Below are 20923 nucleotides of genomic sequence, written 5' to 3'. Positions count from 1 at the left end.
CATGTTTAAAAGCATACTCAAACTTTTACTTTTATTGTACCAGCCTGGTATGTGTGTGTGTTGCTAATGATGTTAGCTCAATGAAAAGAAAACAGGGGGAAATTAAAGGGTTTCCTCACAAAAGCTGAATTCTGCACTTGCTATTGAACTGATCGCACGGCGGAAGACCTGACGGACGGGTGGTTCTGGAGGAAAGCCTGCTCCCACCTCGCTGTTTTGAAATCAACCTGCAGCCTCGATAGCTGCGCACACAGAGCCCTGGCACAGCCATGGAGAACTCGTTTTGCCTCCTTCCCGCCCCCCTCCCTCCCTCTTGAAGCTTCCGCCTGCCACCCGCCTGCCACCCGCTAGCTGGGTCCCCTGCCAAGAGCCTCACCCCCCCTGCTTTAAACCTGCTCTCAGCTGGGGGCCTCTCAACTCCTCTGTTTACAAGCCTTTAATTTCCACCAGAAGAGCCGCAAAGCAGGGAGCAAATTGCAGAGAATCCCCCCCCCCCCGGTGCCTTCCCTGAATTGCTAATCGAAAGATCCTGCCTGTTATTGTCGGGGAGCTGGGGGGGAAATTAAGAGAGGTGTGGAGGATGCAAGGTGTGTGGGAAGGTGGGGTTAAGGGCTTGCTGGCAGAGAGAAACAGCGAGCAGAAAAGTCAATGAAGATGAAAGCCTGCACAGGAAAGGAGGGCTACCAAGCAGGCACATGCACACACAGCGTTCAGAGTTCCTGCTGGGTCTGGGGCCCAGCTAGCCGAGCATCTTGTTCTGGATACTAGCCACAATGGCTGTGCTCTTGGAAGCAATATTTCCGCTGGGAATCTCAAGTGGGGAAGGCGCTGTTGTGCTCAGGTCTCGCTTTCTGGCTCCCCCCTGGGAAATCTAGCAGACCCCAGGATGCCGGGCTAGATGGGGCCCCCTTTGGCCTCATCCAGCAGGACTCTTCTGATGTTTATGGGTGGCGCAGCAAAGTTACAGATCAAATCAGGGAAGCCCTGAGTTCAAATCCCTGCCCAGCCAGAGAGGGAGAGGGAGAGAGACTGTCCCCAGCTAACAACCTTATAGGGTTGTTGTGAAGATAACACAGGGTAACTTGGGCTAGATGTGGCCTTAAAACAAAAAGCAGCATCACGATAGATGCTGGAGGCAAAGACCAAGAGAAGGCCTGTTGCCTCTCCTGCCCCACTTGTGGGCTTTCCAGGGCTAGCCACAGCTGGAACCCAGAATGCTGGATGACATGGAGCCTTGGCCTGAGGCAGCAGAACTCTTTTTATTTCTTCTGTCAGCTGTGCAACAGAGCTAGCCAAACTCAAATGACTGGTATCTGGGGCTCCAGATGAACCCCATGGGGTGTGTGAACCGCACTGACTGGAGCCACCCAGGGGTCCTGCCCTACATCACCGGAGGCCTCAAGGACCCTCTCTTGAGGGCGGGAGAAAGCCACAGCGGAGCTGGCGCAAACTCCTCTCCAATTTCCATCCTTGGCTCCGTGGTGAAACATCAGTGTCGCCCGCCCATTTATTTAGTGACCCATGTTAAACGTCCAGTCAACTAATCCCCATTCTTCTCTGCGCCGAGTAATAAATAGCGGCATTAACGCGGGCTCTGCTCTTCGGAAATTGAAATTAATTAGGTTGATTCTCTCACTCGCTGGGTCTCTCTCTTTTCTTCCTCTCTCTTTCTGCCGTGTGATCATTACCATAATGAGATGAAAGCGTCTCCACTGCTTAATAACATTTTTTTCCTTAGGAGGAAAAAAAAAGCGAGCGGAGTCTCGTAATGGGAGAGGAGATGGCGAGGAAAGGAGAGGGCGGGGCGGGGGGGGGAGAAGGATGGAGGGCGCAGTCCAGGCTCTGATGCTAACGGCTCTCCAGACAACTTCTCAGTTCCTTAATTGCTCATCATCAGATGGCACTACCTGGATTTGCAGCAAACAGCAGCAGCGGGGGGGGGGGGGGGGGAGGGACACACACAGGCTGCCTTCTCTGGCCATTCTGCCCCAACAAAGTTGAGCAGTGAAATGAGATGCAGATTGGTGGGGAGAGGAAAGTTAGGTGAACCTCTGCAATGCACAGGGGCAAGGCAGTAGCACCCACAGAGACACAGGTGGCATCTTTCGCACAGGAAGGGACACTCTGCGATGGGACTCCTGGGGGTGGAGGTTCTCCTGGGGAAGGAGCGGTAGTTAAACTGTGGAACTCACTTGCAAAGGAGGCGGCGATGGCCACCAACTTAGAGGACAGCTTTAAAAGAGGCTTAGACCATTTCGTGGAGGAGATGAGGGCCATTGAAGGTTACTAGCCAGGATATGGCTCTGCTCTGCCTCCATGGCTGGGTGGGCAGCAATGCTTCTGACCACCAGATGCTAGAAACCACAGGGAGATCGCTCTGATGCTCAGCTCCTGTTTGAAGGTTTCCCACAGGCATCTGGTTAGCCACTGGAGGACAAGATACGGGACTAGGTGGGCCACAGGCCTGATCCAGCAGGTTCTTCTTCTTCTTGACGGTCAAATTAGCACAATGCTGAATTCCACCCAATAATTAAAATTACACAGCACTGGGCGGGGGTGAATGGACCTAGGACTGGACCACGGGCTGCATTGTTGAGCTGTGCTCCCACCAACACACCCTGAGGCAGGTGCTACAAGGCATAGCTGTCAACTTTTCCCTTTTCTTGTGAGGAATCCTATTTGGAATAAGGGAATTTCCCTTTAGAAAAGGGAAACGGGGACAGCTATGCTACAAGGGGACGTCAGAAATTTGTTCCTACAAAACCAGACTGAGCAGAAAGTCGACTGGGCTCTATCGGCAGATCAGCTGGGTGGAAGAGGCAATGTGGTGCAGTGGTTAGAATCCTGAACCAGGACCTGGGGGACCAGGGTTCAAATCTTCCCTTGGGCGTAAACCCCACTGGTTGACTTTGGGCCAGTCACTATCTCTCAGCCTAGCCTACTTCACAAGGTTGTTGGGAGACTAAAATGGGGAGGGGGAGAAGTGTGTACACCACCCTGAGCTCCTTGGAGAACAAACAAACAAAATGATCTGAAGTAGATGAGACACGGGTTTCTGACTCCCAGATTGCTTCACCATAGGTCCCTGGACACCTTCTCAGGTCAGATGATGACGCCATCTTGCTGAAGGTCTGGGCCCAGTCAGTGCCTGGAGCGGGGAGACCCCCTTGGGACTCTCCTCCCCTGCACTGCATGCTGTTTTGAGTGTCATTGTGACGGATGCGAGAAGCATTCCAAAGCCACAGCAACAGCAGAAAGAGGCCTCCCACACCCAAAGCCCCTTCCCTAAAAAGCACCTGTTGGAATTCCTGATTTGTGCTAAGAATAGATCTGTACTTTGCACATGGAGGTTTCCACAGTCTGCAGCTGGGAAGGTGCAACAGGGAATTGGCACCGTTCTGCAACGGCCACCAGCACCAGTGGGCTGCTCTTTCGCACCCAGCTGCAGTCGGCAGGCCTTGGGGATCTGGTAAGCCTCCCTCACAAGGCAGAGCTCTTCCCACTCCTACCCGGCGACTGGCTCAAGGCCCTCGCTGTCACCAGCCTCTCTCACCTGCGCTGTTTCTTCTCCAGCTCGTGATTGCGGCCTTGCTGGCCTTCCAAGTGCAGCTTGGTGTCCTGCAGCTCGGCCGTCAGCCGCTGGCACTTCTTCTTCAGCGTCTGCAGGGCACGCTGGCTCTCCTCGCTGTCCGCTTGCAAGTCGGTCAGCTGTGAAGGGAAGAGGGCCGTCAGAGGACCTGGGAGAAAAGCCTGGCTGCTGAGTCAGGCCAATGGCCCATCCAGTCCAGTGCCCCTTTCTCACAATGGCCAACCAGATGCCCCAAAAGGAAGTCCACAAGCAGGGCCTGAGCGCAACAGCCCCTCTCCAGTTGCTGTTCCCCATCAGCTCGTATTCCGAGGTAGACTGTGCCTGGGCATGGAGGCTCTGCTATCACAACAGATCTCCTTAAGAAGAGACTGGCTGCTGAGCCAAGCCAAAGAAGACCCATCTCGTCCAGTATCCTGTTTTCACGCTGGCTGATCAGATGGGCTGATCAGGTGCCCTTTATGGGATGCCAGCAAGCAGGACCCAGGCACAAGAGCTCTCTCCCACTCCTGCAGCTTCCATCAAGGGGTATCCAGGCGCATTGCTGCCTCCTATGCCCTTTTAAAATGTGGGTGGGTTTTATTGGGGGGGGTTATTGGGTTGTTGTTTTTATTTTGATTATGTATTTTGTGGTTTTATATTCTGATTTTATTCTGTGAACCGCCTCAAGACCTGCGGGTACAGGGCAGTATATGCATAATTAATAAAGAAAGAAAGAAAGAAAGAAAGAAAGAAAGAAAGAAAGAAAGCCAGCCAGCCAGCCAGCCAGCCAGCCATAGAGGCAGGGCATAGCCATTTGTGCGCTTGGAGGGTACTGGATGATTGGCCTAGTCCAAATTTCTGCCCCTCCCCACACAATCCCCCAACCCTCTCCGTTCCAATCTCTCTCTCTCTCTCTCTCTCTCTCTCTCTCTCTCTCTCTCTCTCTCACTTTCTCTCTCACAAAAGATTTAATATGTGCCATTACCAGAGAGCAAGTGGATCTCCCAGTGTGCTTACAGAGCAAACTGTTCCCAGGAGAATTAAGATAGCAATGCAATGGTCAGGCTGTTTCCTTCCTCCCTACGTGGTGCCCAAGTCTGGCCAGAAATCACCCCCCCCCCCATTTTAGGAGGAAAGAAGGGAAGGTTGTGGGACTCGTTGTGCAACGGCAGCTGTTGCTACACTGTGCCAGCAGCCAACACACCATGCCCATAAAAGCAGAGGCGGCAAAGCAAAACAGTGGAGGGTGCTTTTAAATGAAACAGACAACTTAAGAAAGGACCTTGCAAGAGCACGCAACTCCAGCCAATCAGTCACGAGTTGTGGCAGAAAAGGGTGGGAAGAGGAAGGCATCCTGGGAAATTGAGAGAGGGGGATGTGCTTTGGCAGCACAGAGGAAAAGGCTGCCCGGTGCCCAGCGCATCAAGGTGTGCTGAAGGGAGATGGAGGAGAAGGAGAGGCCAGGTGACTGTGAAAGAGAGAGAAAACTGACCCGTCGCTCCAGCTGCCTCTTGCCCTGCTGCTCCACCTCCAGCTTGTCCTCAAACTCCTGCTGCAGACGCTTCTTGGTGAAATCGATCTCGCGGACGGCGCGCTCGTACTTCAGGCGCCACTCGCCACCTGCAAGGAGAAGGAGGCAGAAATGGAACAGAGGTTAGGCGGCCAAGGATGAGCTGGGAGAGAAAAAACTCGTCCTTATCCCTGAGGCCGCAGACACAGGCGACCACAGGTTTCACTTTGTGGAGCAAGAACTTGGTGGTAGATGGATTGGGTTCAGAAATGAAAACGTACGGACATAAGATGAGTCTGGCTGGATCAGGCCAATGGATCCTCTAGTCTAGTTCTCACAGTGGCCAACCAGATGTCCCAAGGGGAAGCTCACCAGCAGGACCATAGCTGTTAACGTTTCCCTTTTTTTAAGGGAAATTCCCTTGTTCAGAATAGGATTCCTTGCAAGAAAAGAGAAAAGTTGACAGCTATGAGCATGACCCGAGCGCAAAATCACTCTGTCCCCCTGCGACTGGCATTCAGAGGCATAATGCCTCTGATGGAGGTGACAGTACAGAGCCATCATGGCAAGTCACCTCTGACAGCATTGTCCTCTATTAATCTGTCGGATCTAAACACTTACGTTTCCAGACCAGCCTCTCCAAACCATGAGGACTAGTAACTTAACTTAGTAAGGACTTAGTAACGTAAGAGACCAAAGGTTGAGCTATCTGAAATCTGTCTGCTTTGCATTATTCAGTCTACTGCCAAATAGGATTATGTATTCTGTGGTTTTATATTCTGATTTTATTCTGTAAACCGCCCTGAGACCAGCGGGTATAGGGCGGTATATAAATTCAAATGGAAGGAAGGAAGGAAGGAAGGAAGGAAGGAAGGAAGGACTGGAGAATGGGGGAGCTGGACACAGCCAAGACAAGGAGCAGGGAATGTGAATGTTTTTTAGGGTGGGCCCACCTGAGTCGTCGTCGTCCATCTCGCCGTTGAGCTCAGCGGCACGGATGAGACGGGCCTCCATCACCTCCATCTCCATGGAGTCCATCTGCTTCTTAAGAGCATCATACTTGGCCTGGAAGGCGGAAGAGGCAAGCCACTTCAGAACACACAAGAGGCGGCAAGGACGCTCCCCTGACCCCACTTCACCAGCGGGGCAGATCCTGCTGAGATCCTACTGTGCAGGAGGAGGACAGGTGGCCAAAGGCAGGGCTGAAGTCAGACGGACCCCGAACATTATTATTGCATTATTCAACTGCCTTTTACATCCATGCTAAGGCAATTCACAAATGTTTATAATAAAAAATAGCTAAAAATAGTTTTTAAAGGGGAACAAAGTGAACACCTTAAGGCAGAGAGACATCCAGCTGAGAAAGCTTGTCGGAGCAAAAATGCCTGCAATGGCTTCTGGAGAGTTCAGATTGTGGGCGCCTGTCGTGTCTCGACATGGATCCTGTTCCCCAGAAGGGAGTCAGCTGCACTGACAGCCCTGTTCTGCGTTACTGCAAAGTGGGCTTCAGATACTTTGGGGGGACACGGTGGGAGTTTGCAGCAGCTGGAGCCTGGCAGCTTCAGCAAGCAGGCAGAAGCCCAAGGCTGCTTTCTTGTGGGGAATTGTTTCCTATTTATTATTGCTATGTCTGCGTTCACCCAATGCAACCTCAGGGACCTCCCCTGTGCAGAGGTCAAACACTCAAATCTCCTGTGCGCTCAGGAGCACCACCGCTTTCCAGAGGTAGGAGAAACGTCAAGCAGAACCAAACCTAGAAGCAGCATTCAGAAGAAGGCTGACCTGATCTCTTTGGGGGGGGGGGGCTAAGCAAAGTCCTCTGTGTTTTATTTTGTTTATTCTGTCAGATTTGTAAAGCCATTTCTATGCTGTTTAGGATGGCTCTTTTATTATTAAATTATCCCTTTGGGAAAGTACATTATCATCATCTCCGGAAACAAGCTTTGGAAACTTCTGTCAAAGGGCAGGGAGACATGTGCTCATAGAATTAGGCCTCACCCACCCAATATACATTTAAAGCCCTATCATACCACTTTAAACGGTCATGGCTTCACCCAAAGAATTCTGGGAGCTGTAGTTTATTGAGGGTGCTGAGAGTTATTAGAACACCCTCCACTCCCTTCTCAGAGCTACAATTCCCAGATGGCTTAACAACCAATGCTTCTTCACGGGGAACTCTGGGAAATGTAGTTCTGGGAAAGGGAAGAGGGGGTCTCCTAACAACTCTCAGCACCCTTAACAAACTATACTTCCCCAAATTCTTTGGGAGGAAGCCAAGACTGTTTAAAGTAGCATGATATTGACTTAAATGCATGGTGTGAATGCGGCTTTAGTGCCACGCAGGAACCCAACTGATATGGCACAGGAAGCTGAATGACAACCATAGAGTCTTTCTTTGGGGTGGCTAGGTTGGGTTGGGACTGAGGGGCACTTGCTTAACCCTGCCCCACCTCCTGCAAAGTGTCCTGGGTTCTGCCCCACTTGGCTGACCTGCAGATCCTTCATGTCCTTCTCTGCTCGCAGCCGCTCTGCTGTCTCAGCGTCCAGGAGCTGGGAAGCGGATTCTCCCGTGTTCCTCTCGTCGGTCAGTTCTGAGCTCAGCTCCGAGATCTAGAGGTGGGGAAGTAAGTGGCAGGGATGGGATTTTTCACACTACTTTCAATAATATGTGCCCCTTTTATGGACACTTTACACTAGTTTATGCCTTTCTAGTGCACATTCCTTGGCTGGAGACCAACACCGGAAAATTTGGATTAGATAGGTTCACTTTGAACTGTAAAATTATTTGAATTTCTTCCCCCCCACCATCCCCGCTGGGATGTGACCTGATCTAAAGTAGGTCACAGCAGCAGCAGGACCCCCATCACCACCACCCTACAAATATAAACAAACCAACAAAGAAATGGCTCTCCGGCCGCCTGTCTGGGTTAAAGGTGTGTCTGCAAAGGCTGGATCCTGCTGCACTAAGTCCTGGGTTGCTGCGTGCAGCTCCTGACTTGGCTCTAAGGATCCTGGACCCTCCTGCCCTACACCCTGTTTCCATGCAGCTCCTAGCACAGGCTTCCGGGGCTGGAACTGAAGGCACATTTAAGAGGCGAGAGCTGGGGTGTCCCGGGAACCACCTCACCTTGCTCTCCAGGCGGTCGCTGCTGAGTCGCAGTTCGTTCCTCTCCTTCTCCACCTTCTCCAGCCGGCTCTTCAGCTGCTGGATTTCCTCCTGTTCAGAAGGCAAAGGCAAGGTCAGGCCAAAGGCTGTCAAGCAGCAGCAGCGACCAAATCCCAAGAGTCCCTGCCTTGGGATTTGGAGCCGCAGCGTTAGTCAAGAGAGAAAGACCTGCTTGGATCCATGACTGTTATTATGACCATCTTCAGAAGTATTGTTTGAATTTATATCCCACCTGCCCTCCCAACTAAGTCCAGGGAGGCAAACACACAAGTGGCGGAACAATTAAAATAAATTTAAAACAGAACGGCATGCAGAAGGACCTCAATTAAAAAGGATCAGGGAGCAAGTGTGGGAAAGACCCTGGGAAGCCCATGTATTTCATCCAAGGATACAGACAGACCTGAGCAACAGGACACTTTTTTTTTAATCTCCAGACAGGGAAATGAGCCGCTGTGTGTTTCTCCTTCCCAAAAGGCCTCGAGGCAACCTGAAACCTGCCCTGCACCATCTAAGCCTCATCTGAGTCTGCTACCTCCTCCCTCAAGGCTCTTACAAGACGCAAGATGATGGCTTCACCACCAGACAACTTCCTTCCTCACCTGGCTCCTTTGATTTGTTTACTAACTAGCCTGGGATTAAGAGTTCTGGAGGAAGACCGAACTAGAATACAAAAAAGGGAGGTATGAGGAGGTCAAGGAAACAAGCAAATGAAAGATAAGTTATGGGAAGATTCACTGTGTTTTTTAATGGATTTTCTTTTTCTGTTTTCTTTTTTTCCCCTTATTGTGATGTGTTGTTTTGTTTTTGTTTAATATGCTCTTTTTACTTTTTCTTTTTGTAACCTTTAAAACTTTAATAATTTTTTTTTAAAGAGTTCTGGAGGAGGAGTCAGAAGCTTGCACACTATTTAGTGATGTTTTAGCTCATGGGTAGGCAAACTAAGGCCTGGGGGCCAGATCTGGCCCAATCGCCTTCTAAATCCGACCCATGGATGGTCCGGGAATCAGCATGTTTTTACATGAGTAGAATGTGTGCTTTTATTTAAAATGCATCTCCCAAAATATAGTCCGCCCCCCCCACAAGGTCTGAGGGACAGTGGACCGGCCCCCTGCTGAAAGGGTTTGCTGAGCCCTGTTTTAGCTGCTCTAATGTGGAGTTGAGAAAAGAAGTCCCTGCTGCAATGACCCTCCAGTTAAATACCTGGCAAGTAGGGAAGACCACAGACGCTTCTGGTGTTCTGCCCACTTTTGGCAGGTAAGATAATTGCTACTAAACAGGTCAGGGTTGGGGAACCTCCAAGCCTCTGAATTTGGCCCAAGAGGTCATTCCGGGCACACCCACCTGTCAATCACTTGACGTCACAGGATGTCAGGTGCAGAGAACCATTTTCCCTGACCGTAGTGCTATGTGCCAATATTAGAGGTAAGGGGGTTTCTTCTCTCCAATCTAGGCTTGTAGCCAACTGAGCTCTACTCAGAGTAGACCCACTGCAAGTAATGAGCTTTAGCTGTGTCTATTACCTTCAGGTCTACTCTGAGTAGGAGTAGCATTAGACGCAACACTTGGAGCTAAACAACACAGGGCTAAGATTGGAGATTAACCTCTGTTTCCTTTGATGGTAAAAGGCAGCGGCAGCAGGAGAAGCTTATCAGTGATCTCAGTGCTGGACAGCGCCAAGATCAGAGATAAGCCTGGGCTCGCTCCCAGGCTTGAAATTTGAATCAGCGGGCATCATGCGATGCCAAGTGACCAACAGGCGGGTGGCCCTGCCCACCTGCTAAAAAATGGATCCGGAGAATGGACTAAAAACGCTTGTCCACCCGCTGTTGTTGTCAAAAGCCAAGTCTTGCATGTAGACACAATGCCAGACGATAAGCCCCTTGGAGGCAAGGGGGAAAATAAATGTAATAACAATAACAGACCTCCCTGAAAGCTTGGAGAGCTTCTGCCAGTCAGTGTAGGCAACACTAAGCCAGGTGGACCAATCACCTGACTCAGGATAAGGCTGCCCCTCCCCCCACTTTCCCCATCCAGCCCAGAGACCGTACGCACATCTTTGCCCCTGATCTGGTCCTCTGTGAGCTGAACTTCAATGAGAGGCCTGACGGTGGTGAAGAGTTTCCACCAAGGCCAGTTCTTCACTCCTTTGTTCTTCTTGATGTTCTTCTGCACACAGCGGATGGCCAGGTCTTGGATCTGCATCATTTGGGGTGGGGGGGAAAGAAGAGGAGGAGGAAGAGGAGGACACCGGGTCAAGAAAACCCTCCTGGAAACAGGAGCGAACCCCCCCCCCACACACACACACTTCCCCAATGGGAGGCCTTGGCCTGTGGGTCAGTGCGGTGCAGTGGTTAAAGCATCAGACTAGCACCTGGGAGACCAGAGTTCAAATCCCCACTTGGCCACTGGGTGTGACCTTGGGCCAGGTCCTGCCTCTCTCAACCTCGCCTACCTCACAGGCTTGTTGTGGGGATTAAAGGAGGAGTGGGGAGAACCGCGTATGCCACCTAGAGCTCCTTGGAGAAAGAGGTGCAATAAAATACAAAACAAATTGAAAGCCTAAGGCGAGGGTGCATGTGGGGGTGTTCCTGAACTCTTCTGCGAGACTACATGTTGGGGAGAGTCAGAGAGGGAGAGAAGAGAATCTGCAGGCAAGAAAGGGAGTTACGCTTTCCCATCTTAAAATTAGTCATCATTCCGTCTCCTTTATTACTGTTTCCCGCTGGCAAAGCAGCCACCCCCCCAACCCTGGCCATAAAGCCTAATCTTGCCGAAAACATTGGGCCCGCTTGGCCGTCTCGTTTATGCACTCGGTAATAAGCGGAGGAGCTGACACAGCTCTTTAATCTGCACGCTAACGGCCTCTGCCCGCCCTGCCGCTGCAAAGAGCTCCCCCGCCCACCCCAAAGCAAAACAGGAAAGCTCGGTCGTGGAGCTGCTTGCTTTGCGTGCAGAAGGACCCTGGTTCAACCCCGGGGGGAAAGACTCTCTGGCGAGCTGCTGCCAGTCAATGTAGAAAACACTGAGCTAGATGAAGCTGACCGCATGATTATGGCAACTTTGCATTTAAATCAGCTCTTTATTCAGAACCATGAGGACTGGAATCTTTGGTTTTGTTTTAGGGGAAGGGCTGCAGCCAAGTGGTAGAGCTATCTGCATGCAGAAGGCCCCGGGTGCAATTCCTGGCAGCATATTCTGGGAGGGGGGCGAGGCTAGGAACCTCCTTCCTGCATAAAGGTCCAGGCAGCTACTGCTGCCAGTCAGTGGAGGCAACCCTGAACTAAATGAACACATGCTTGTGATTCAGCATAAGGCAGTTTCTGATGTTCCTACGCTCCACACCATCCCAACCCAACGGAGAGAGACAAACCTGCCCCTCTGTTCTAGAGCCCCTGCAGGATTCCTTCCCCACGTCCAGGACTCCCTTCCCATGCCTGGAAGAAGGTGAACCTGCCCTCCTCATCTTCTCCTAGGGATGGAGGGGACCCTCACAGCCGCCCCCTAATGTCATGAGAGACATCTCCCCCGACAAACATACACATGCAGATATAAAAAGGCACGTGTGCACCCATACAGAGAGAGGGGAAGAAAAAGATAGAGAGAGAGAGACTCCGTACCTGCTAGAGAATTAAAGATCCCTCTTCCCTAAACTTGGGGAGTTCCCAGTTGTGCTCTGTGCAGAGCTTGCAATCCTGGGCCTCTGCCCAGTGCCTGTGGGAGGCACAGCTGCCCATTTTAGGCCAAGCAAGGAGGCCGCCAGCAGGAGACGTAAACGCAAGAGGGGTGGCAAAGAGCAGGATGGGGGGAGTGTGTGTGTGTGTGTGTGTGTGTGTGTGTGAGAGAGAGAGAGAGAGAGAGAGAGAGAGAGAGAGAGACATGGAGGCAGGCTGACACTAATTCCCCTTCCTCCACCCCCCTCCTGGACTTCTAAGGGCTCCCCCTGCCCCCACCCCCAGAATACCTTTCTCTTCTTGAAGTGCTGGCGTGCAAGGAAGCCCCGACAGGCCGCCTGGAAAAGCGTGATGTTCCTGCTCATCTGCTTATCCCGCTGCTCCTCCAGCTTGGGCAGTGTCCCTGCCCGGAAAAACACCTTTTCGAGGGGGGTGGGAGAGAAGATGGAGGGAGAAAGGGGGAAGGTTAATTCAAAGCACTCTATTCAAAACCATGAGGCCTAGAATCTTTATTTTTAGGGAAGAGCTGCAGCAGTGGCAGAGCTACCTGCTGGGCCCACAGAAGGTCCCAGGTTCAAGTCCCAGTGGCATTTCCAGGTCGGGCTGCAAGAGATCACTGCCTGGAATGCCAGAAAGCCACTGCTGCCAGTTTGGGAAGACAATGCTGAGCTAGGTGGGCTGTTGGCCAATGGGCCCATCTGGTCCAGCATCCTGTTCTCACAGTGGCCAACCAGATGCCCTTAATGAGAAACTCACAAGCAGGATCTAAGCACAACTTCCATGGGCAAAGAACTTACATTATTGGGTTGTTATTGTGTGTGCATTGCCTAAACACCATGCTCTGGGTTAGGGTAGGATATTTAATTATATAGCTATATGTTGTTGTTATACAGTGGTACCTCTGGTTGCGAACGGGATCCGTTCTGGAGGCCCGTTCACAAATGAAAAGAGCACAACCTGCAGCGGTGTGTCTGCGCACGTGCGGGTTGCAATTCGCCGCTTCTGCGCATGCGCGTGACGTCATTTTGCACGTCTGCGCATGCGCGAGCGGCGAAACCCAGAAGTAACCCTTTCCGGTACTTCCGGGTGGCCGCAGGACGTAACCTGACAGAACGTAACAAGAAGCGGACGTAACATGAGGAATGACTGTATATTGAAAGAATTCAACAAATAATTTAAAACAACAACAGGAGGGCAGAGGAGAATACTTCTCCCCTCCTGTGGGTCCCAGTGACCAGTATTGAGTATTCAGAGGCATCACTGCCTCTGACCATGGAGGCAGAGTGTGGCCACGGACCCTGCAAGTTCTGTTGAGGGGGATCTGGCAGCTAACTGCCCAGCGAGCTGCTGCCCAGCTTCTGCTCTGAGCAGCACCAGAGGCTAATTTCACTTTGGAGCTTTCGAAAGGGGGTGGGGAAGGAAGGCAGGGACGTATGTGCCCAGCTCAGCCAAGCCTACCCTCCACTCACTTTGAATCCACAGGCTCCCGGAGCGTGCTGAATTGTTGTGACACAGCTTCGCTTCCTCCTCCCCTCCCACGCTGGGCAAGTCTGTCCCCTCGCATTAGCCAGCGGTGAGGCAGCCGGCAGTGGCACGGCTCTGACCGAGTTACAGGAGGAAGAAAGGCCCCTCTCCAATGAACCCAAAGCAACCCAGAAACCGGCGCTGCAGCAGCTGCGTCCTCTGCCCTGTGACACTGGTGGCTCCTGTCCAATGAGGTACCCAGCCACACACAGCTCAGTCCTAAGGGCAAGTCATGCCAGTCTGTGCATATTCTAGAAGGCTGCAGAGGGGGAAGCCAGAGAATGAAGCTCCCAACCATCTGCATTTCTGTTTGCAAAAAAGATAAACGTTTCTAGGCCCAGTCATTTATTTATTTATTACCCGCCCTTCACTGTAAGGTCCTGGGTTTTTTTACAGCATGAAAAACAACACTGAAAACAATTTACAGCAACTTGCAACCATACAAATAAGGTGAGTCCTAAAAACATGCACCTCATGTGTCAAATGCCAGGGGAAAGAGGGGAGTATTCAGGATTTGCCAAAAGCTGTATAAGGAAGGTGCCAGATGCAACTCTGTAAGGAGGGCGCTCCACAGCTTAGGGGCTGCCACAGAGAAGGCCCTCTCTGCCTGGGCCACCACCACCCAAGCTTCTGAGGGCAAAGGCACTGCCAAATGCTTGCTGCAGTTTGGACAAGCTGAAGCTTACGAGTCATCTTCAAGGGCAGCCCCACATAGAGTATGTTGCAGTAGTCTAGTCTGGAAGTTACCAGGACATGGGGTAGGCTGACAAAGTCATGCTCCATCACACCAAGGGGCCTGATGAGCCCCCCCCCCCCCGTCCTTTCGACTCAGCCTTTAAGGCTTGTTCCAGCCAAGCCAAGTTCACCTGCCCTATGCTTCTCTGCAGGCTCTGAGCATCAACTGATTCTAGGGCCTTGCAAAGAAGTCTGCCTTTGCCCACAGCACAATCGGATTTCTCCAGACCCCCCTTCCCAACCCTCCCACCTGGAGAGGACACAGCCCACCGTTCACAGCCTGGCCCCAGACCTTTCTCCAACCCCCCCCCCCGCCGAGTGAAGAGACAGGCCCCTCCCTGAAGGCACAGAGGTTGGTCTTACCCGGCTCAGGCCCATGTGGAAGCTGCTCTTCTCCAGTTCCAGCGACTCCAGGAGCTCCTCCACAGCCTAGGAAGGGGGGTGGGGAGGGAGAGAAAGGCGCATCAGGCACCAGCAACCACATAAGCAGAGGGCATGCTGGGAAGTGCAGCCAATAACTGGAGACCAGCTGCAGAATGCCGGCTTTCCATGCAGATCAAGGGCAGCTCCAGGTGTGGCTGGCAGAGGCTGCTAACCGAAACCCAGTGGAGCCCTCTGCCAGTCAGTGTAGACAACACTGGTCTGGATAGCCGAACAGTTTGGTTTTATACAAGACAGTTTCCTGTTTTGGTTTTGTTCTTGTTTCCTTGTGTATTTTGTGTTTCTATATTCTATTTTTATTTCATGAACTGTCCTGAGATCTACGGATGAAGGGCGGTATACAAATTTAATTAGTAATAACAATTTCGTAAAAATTGTATGCTGCTTTTTTAAAAAAACAAGAACAACTGATTAAACGAGCAAAAAAGTTTGGTTATAATATACAGACAGAGCAGTGGGAACATCTGTGGACCAAGAGGTTTAAATTTACATTATGTTATGATCGTAAAGGGAACTTTTAATAAAATGATGTACCACTGGGCATCTATTTAGAATGTATATTGGTGTTTCAAGTGTTTGCTGGAAGGCAGCTTCCGATGTAGCTGCGCTGCTCCCCACCCCTAGACAGGCCGCACAGGACCCTGTTAGTGCCCAAAGAGTTCTGGGCCCGTTTCCTGACTGTCCATTGCACATGCAGCCGCCCCCTCTTCGCAGCTTCAATAGCCTACATACCCGTCTCTCATCTGTGACGATGTAATTGCGCCCGTGCTTCTTGGTCAGGTGAGGGGCCAGGACGTCAAAGCGCCGCCGGAACTCCGCAAATACCATGTGGTCGGGGTAGCCTGTGGGGAGCGGCACAGAAGCAGAGAGGGGCATTAATGGAGCATGGCTGGAATGGGGAGAAGAGCACGGGGCGGGGGAAATGATACTAGAACTCAGGGTCCTCCAGTGGAGAGGAATGTATGAAGATCCGGGACTATACAAAATAAACGTCTCCCCATAGTGCATTAACCTATGGAACTCCCTCCCACAGGAGGCAGTGACGGCAACCAACTTGGATGAGAAGATTAGAGAAATTCACAGAGGCTATTAGTGGCTTCTAGCAGTAGGAAGAAGACAGATGATCACAAACAGAGGACGAAGATGACAGCATGCTGTTTGCATCTAATAGCTGGTAGACTAAGGTAAACTGCTTCTGTACATAGAGGCCCCACTATACGAATTCATGGCTGTCGGCTGTAGGTTAATCATACAAGTTTTAAAAGTACATACAGGTTTCAAAAACAGCAATTTCTCTGAAGCACAGAATAATATTCTGTTTGTGATGTGTTTGTGTGTCACAGCCGGTATCGTCTTAGAACACATCAATACATCTTTATTTATCCAGGTTTTATGGCCAATTGTTTTATGAAGTTTTTATTCTGCTGGTTTTAACTGCTGTCTGTATTATCTTACTATTTTGTTCTCAATTTTCTCTCTGGGCTCCCTTTGGAGATATTTGCATGCCATCTACTGCCCAATTATAAGTTTTGTTTTTCAAGCACAAACATGAAAAGAAGCAACAGGAATTCTCTGCCAAAAGATTCTCTTGTGGCTTCTTCAAAGACTTTGATACATACTACCAGCTTCTTTTTTAAAAAAATGTGTTAAAACATCACAAAATTAGAAATACAGAAAAGCCAACACTTTAAAAAAAAATGGTTAAATGTTGTTGCCCTGCTAATAACCATATCAACGGGAAACAACAAGCCTCCCCACCTTTCATGAAGATGCACAAAAGGAACTACAACTTCAGCACAACGCAAGAAAACAAAGCCACAGGGATTTTCTGCCAAAAACATTCTCCTGCGGCTTTTTGAAAAAAGGCTTTTTCAAATATCTGAAGGGCTGTCACATGGAAGATGCAGCAAGCTTGTTTTCTGCTGCTCCAGAGGGTACGACCCGAACCGACGGGAGTCAAATTATCAATGGCTTCTGGCCATGATGACGATGCGCTGCCTCCACAGCTAGGGGCAATGATGCTTCCAAGTGCCAGTCGCTGGGGATTGCGGGAGGGCAGAGGGCGCATGTGAGGGTTGACCACAGGCCTCTGGCTGGCCGCTGTGAGAGGAGGAGGAGGAGGCTCCACTAGGTGGGCCTGATCCAGAAGGTTCTTACTTGCTTTTTTTTATAGAATATTTATTGAGATTTTACAAAGACATAGATTTACAAAATACAAAAAAAAACATGAAAAGAAAAAGATAAAAAAGAAAACATACAAAAATACATAAAAAAGGAAGAATAAAAATAAAAATACAAAAAACAAAAAACGAATAGATAAGAAAGAATTAAAAACAAATCCATTTTTTATAACTTTAAACTCATTAGCTTGTTTCCTTGACCTCCTCACACCTCCCCTTTTTGTATTCCCATTTAGATAATCAAAGCAGCAAATCCTTACCCTCTTTCATTTATCTTAACTCTATATCTTAACATATTATAACTCTATATTTTCATCCATTATCAATTCATTTTTGCGTATTCTTATTAACTTTGTTGCTAATGCCACTTATTTTCAATCCAACATCATTTTAACATTCATTAATTTTACAGTGTTTCTGCAGATAGTCTTTAAATTTATTCCAATCTTCTTCCACCAACTCTTCTCCCAGGTCTCGGATTCTGCCAGTCATGGTTCTTACATTCTTAAAGGAGATTCCAACTGAAATGTAGGAGGAATTTCCCAATGGCAAGAGCCGCCCGACAACGGAACGGGCTCTCTTGGAAAGTGGTGGACTCTCCTTCACTGGAGGTGGTCATCTGTTCAGGAATTTTAAACTATTCCTCCTGCACTGCATGGGGTTGGACCCCTGGAGTTTCCCCCTCCCAGCTCTACTATGATTCATTGGAGATTTTTGAAGAGAGGTCAGATGGCCACCTGTCCGGGATTTTCACGTTGCGATTTCTGCATAGCAGGAGGGTTATACTAGGTGAGGTCCCTTCCAACTTGACACTTCTATTATTCTAGTACACACACACACACACACACAGAGAGAGAGAGAGAGAGAGAGAGAGAGAGAGATGCACAGAGGACAAAATAGGCATCACCCAAACTCTTCCGCATTGCAGGGGGTTGGAGTAGATGACCCTTGGAGTTCCCCTCACATCTCTACAATTCCATGATTCTGTGGCTTTAGTAAACACACGGCAGCCTACAGTGCAAACCAGAATGCACATCTCCACATTTAAAAAGGAACGTATATGCCTCTGACAGCACCAAATGCTGAGGGTAAAACACAAACACACACCAACATGAAGGAAGGAGCTGGGTGACCAGGCCTTTGCTTGCTAACTTCCCTGCAGCTCCCATTCAACCCAAAACCAGTAGACTGACAGAGGATTGGTCCGCCCCACGCTCAAATTCCAAATATGGCCATGAGGAGGGAGAGGAGGCTCCCCCTGGCATGGAAAAACTTGGCTGGCATGCTGAGATCAGCCAGGGAGTCATTTGAGACACAGAGCAGGAGAACGACCCACCCCTCCCCAAAGGCCTCGCTATAAGACGGCGCTCAGCGTGTCAATTGCCATCTTTGGTTGTGCAGCAGCTCTCTGGGATGGGGGGAGAAGCTTCAGCCCGCAAGGTGCGGCGGCGTTTGATGACACGCAACACCCCCAGAACTGAGCCTTGCAGGAGGCAACCGTCCAGGGGTGCAGAGCTTGTTTAGAAACAGAACGACATTCGCAAGCGGCACCTCAGCAAACTTCTCATCTCGCAGTTAAGAGTCTAAACACTGGATTAGGGCTCGGATCTCCAGGGGAGATAAAAGCTTGAGTGCGCAAGAAAAACAAATGGTTCCCCAGAAGCGGGGAGGGAAGAGCAATGGGAAGATGCCTTACACTAGGCCAGATGTGTTCATCTAAGCCCTGTTTTGCCTACTCTGACCGGCAGTGACTCTCCGGGGGAGCTCAGGCAGAGAGAGAGGACATGCTCTCTTGCAGCTGGGGCAGAGGAAGGGGCCCGGTTGTGCTGCTGCAGATGCACTAAGTTTTAAAACTACAGTGGTACCTCGGTTTAAGAACAGCCCTGTTTACGAACTACAGTGGTACCTCGGGTTAAGAACTTAATTTGTTCCAGAGATCCATTCTAAACCTGAAACTGTTCTTTTTAAAAAAAAATAATATTTATTAAAGTTTCAAAGAATTACAAAAATAAAAATGAAAAAAAACAGAAAATACAAAATACAAAGAAAAATAAAAACAATTAAAAACAAATCAATCTTTCCATATCTTATCTTTCATTTACTTGTTTCCCTGACCTCCTCACACCTTCCTTTTTTGTATTCTAATTCAGTTAATTATTTCAGCAAATCCTTTCCATTTTTGCTTTTATCTTAATAATTTATCTTAATATATTGTATCTTTACATTCTCACCTATTCTTAATCCAATTTCACTTAATTCTATAACATTACTGCTAAAACCACATAACTTCATTCCAGCATCCTTCTAACATTCCTTAATTTTACAATGTTTCTGTAAATAATCTTTAAATTTCCTCCAATCTTCTTCTACCGACTCTTCTCCCTGGTCTCGGATTCTGCCAGTCATTTCCGCCAGTTCCATGTAGTCCATCCACTTCATCTGCCATTCTTCCCAGGTGGGTAAATCTTGTGTCTTCCAATACTTTGCGATGAGTATTCTAAACCTGAAACTGTTCTTAACCTGAAGCACCGCTTTAGCTAATGCTGCTGGGTGATTTCTGTTCTCATCCTGAAGCAAAGTTCTTAACACAAGGTAATATTTCTGGGTTAGCAGAGTCTGTAACCTGAAGCGTCTGTAACCTGAAGCGTATGTAACCGGAGGTACCACTGTATTGGATTTATGAACTCCGCAAAACCAGAAGTAGTGTCCCGGTTTGCGAACTTTACCTCTGTCTAAGAATGGAAGCCAAATGGTGGAAGGGCACGGGCGGCAGGAGGCCTCATTAGGGAACGCACGCCTTGGTTTAAGAACGGTTTCGGTTTAAGAACGAACTGTATATTGTTTACTAAAGTCAAAGCTATGTGCAAAGATTCCTTCCCACCCCCCAAAAAAAATCTCCCTTCAACTCAATGAGTGGGGGATGAGTTATGGCCTCATCTTGCATTGCAGCAGACAGACAGGAGCTGCATTCCAGACTGGTAGAGGCTCTGCAGGGAGATTCTGCAACGCGTCACTGACACAACGAAAGTGTCAATAGTGGTAGGTGTGCATTCCGCATTCTGCTTTATTAGTAGCTCTGCAACGTTTCTCCAGTGCTATTGGCATCTGGAGGGACGCTCACACAACTATTGTGCAACAGAAAATAAGCCGGTGCACTTTGGGCATTAAATGTCACAGGATTCCAGCAGGAAGGTACAGGGTGAGCGTGGATTGGCAATGAAGCAGTATGGATGCCCCCAAAAGCCTGCAGGCACAAACACCACTGAAAGCGGGATAGTGGATAATTGCCCTGATACCATCATGAACGTAAATCAACCTGAATGCACCATTCTGAAAGACACCAGGAAGGGACCAGGGTTGTTGCTGTTATTGCTATGATGATGATGATTATCATGTTAATGACCTGCCCTTCGCCGTAAGGCCCCATGGCAAGATACAGCATTAAAACACAATATTAAAAACCAATTACAAAGAATTTACAATTATAAAGATAAGATGGGTCCTAAAAGCATACACCTCAAGTGGCAAAAGTCAGGGTAAAGAGGTGTCTCTTCAGCGATTTCCAGAAGCTGTGCAATGGTGTCAGGGCACTTCTGTGGGGAGGAAGCCCCACAGCTGAGGAGCCACCTTTCCCCCTGGGCCACCCCCCTCCAAGCCTCGGAGCATGAAGGAAATACCCTTCCACAGATCTCAGCACCCGAGAGGATCTGTAGGGCTGAAAGAATGATGGTTAAGCCCCACAGACCCATTCCGTTTGCACCAAGCCCTCTGAGGAAAGCCTGCAATGAAAGTGGAGGGCTGCCCCATAGCTCCCCATCCCTCCTCCCCTGCACAGCGAGTCCCTCCTTGTTGAAAAGGGGTCCATCCACACTGCTTCCCCCCTCCTCCTGGCTTGGGACGCAGCACGCGCCCACCTGCACCCCCACCCCACCCCACCCGCAGGCAGCGGGAACTAGAATGGATTCAGCTTATTGACTGTGTACGGATTGCAATTAAATTTATGGGCAGAGATAGCGATGTTGATTCTTCAGGTCTTAATTAATCATCAGCATCATCGACCAGAGCAGCAGAGCCTCCTCCCCTCCCCCACCAGGCCATTGATCTTGGGCGCTGCGCACAAACATTGAT

General features: G+C 49.7%; 1 protein-coding gene across 28 annotated transcripts in view; it reads right to left on the bottom strand.

Annotated features, from left to right (window-relative positions):
- MYO18A (myosin XVIIIA) overlaps window positions 1-20923 on the bottom strand; it is a 143690-nt gene that overhangs the window by 36716 nt on the left and 86051 nt on the right. For all 28 annotated transcript variants that reach the window (XM_083714954.1, XM_083714966.1, XM_083714957.1 and 25 more), the window contains 9 exons: window positions 15348-15457; window positions 14538-14603; window positions 12206-12334; window positions 10297-10440; window positions 8206-8295; window positions 7569-7688; window positions 6032-6143; window positions 5061-5188; window positions 3554-3708 (listed from right to left, as the gene is read on the bottom strand). In XM_083714954.1, coding sequence (XP_083571080.1) covers window positions 3554-3708; window positions 5061-5188; window positions 6032-6143; window positions 7569-7688; window positions 8206-8295; window positions 10297-10440; window positions 12206-12334; window positions 14538-14603; window positions 15348-15457 — 1054 coding nt within the window. The remainder of the gene's footprint in view (window positions 1-3553; window positions 3709-5060; window positions 5189-6031; window positions 6144-7568; window positions 7689-8205; window positions 8296-10296; window positions 10441-12205; window positions 12335-14537; window positions 14604-15347; window positions 15458-20923) is intronic.

Source organism: Podarcis gaigeae (assembly GCF_964106915.1).
Source record: "Podarcis gaigeae genome assembly, chromosome: 15".
In the NCBI taxonomy this organism is placed as follows: Eukaryota; Metazoa; Chordata; class Lepidosauria; order Squamata; family Lacertidae; genus Podarcis; species Podarcis gaigeae.
This window is presented reverse-complemented; position numbering and strand designations above follow the sequence as displayed.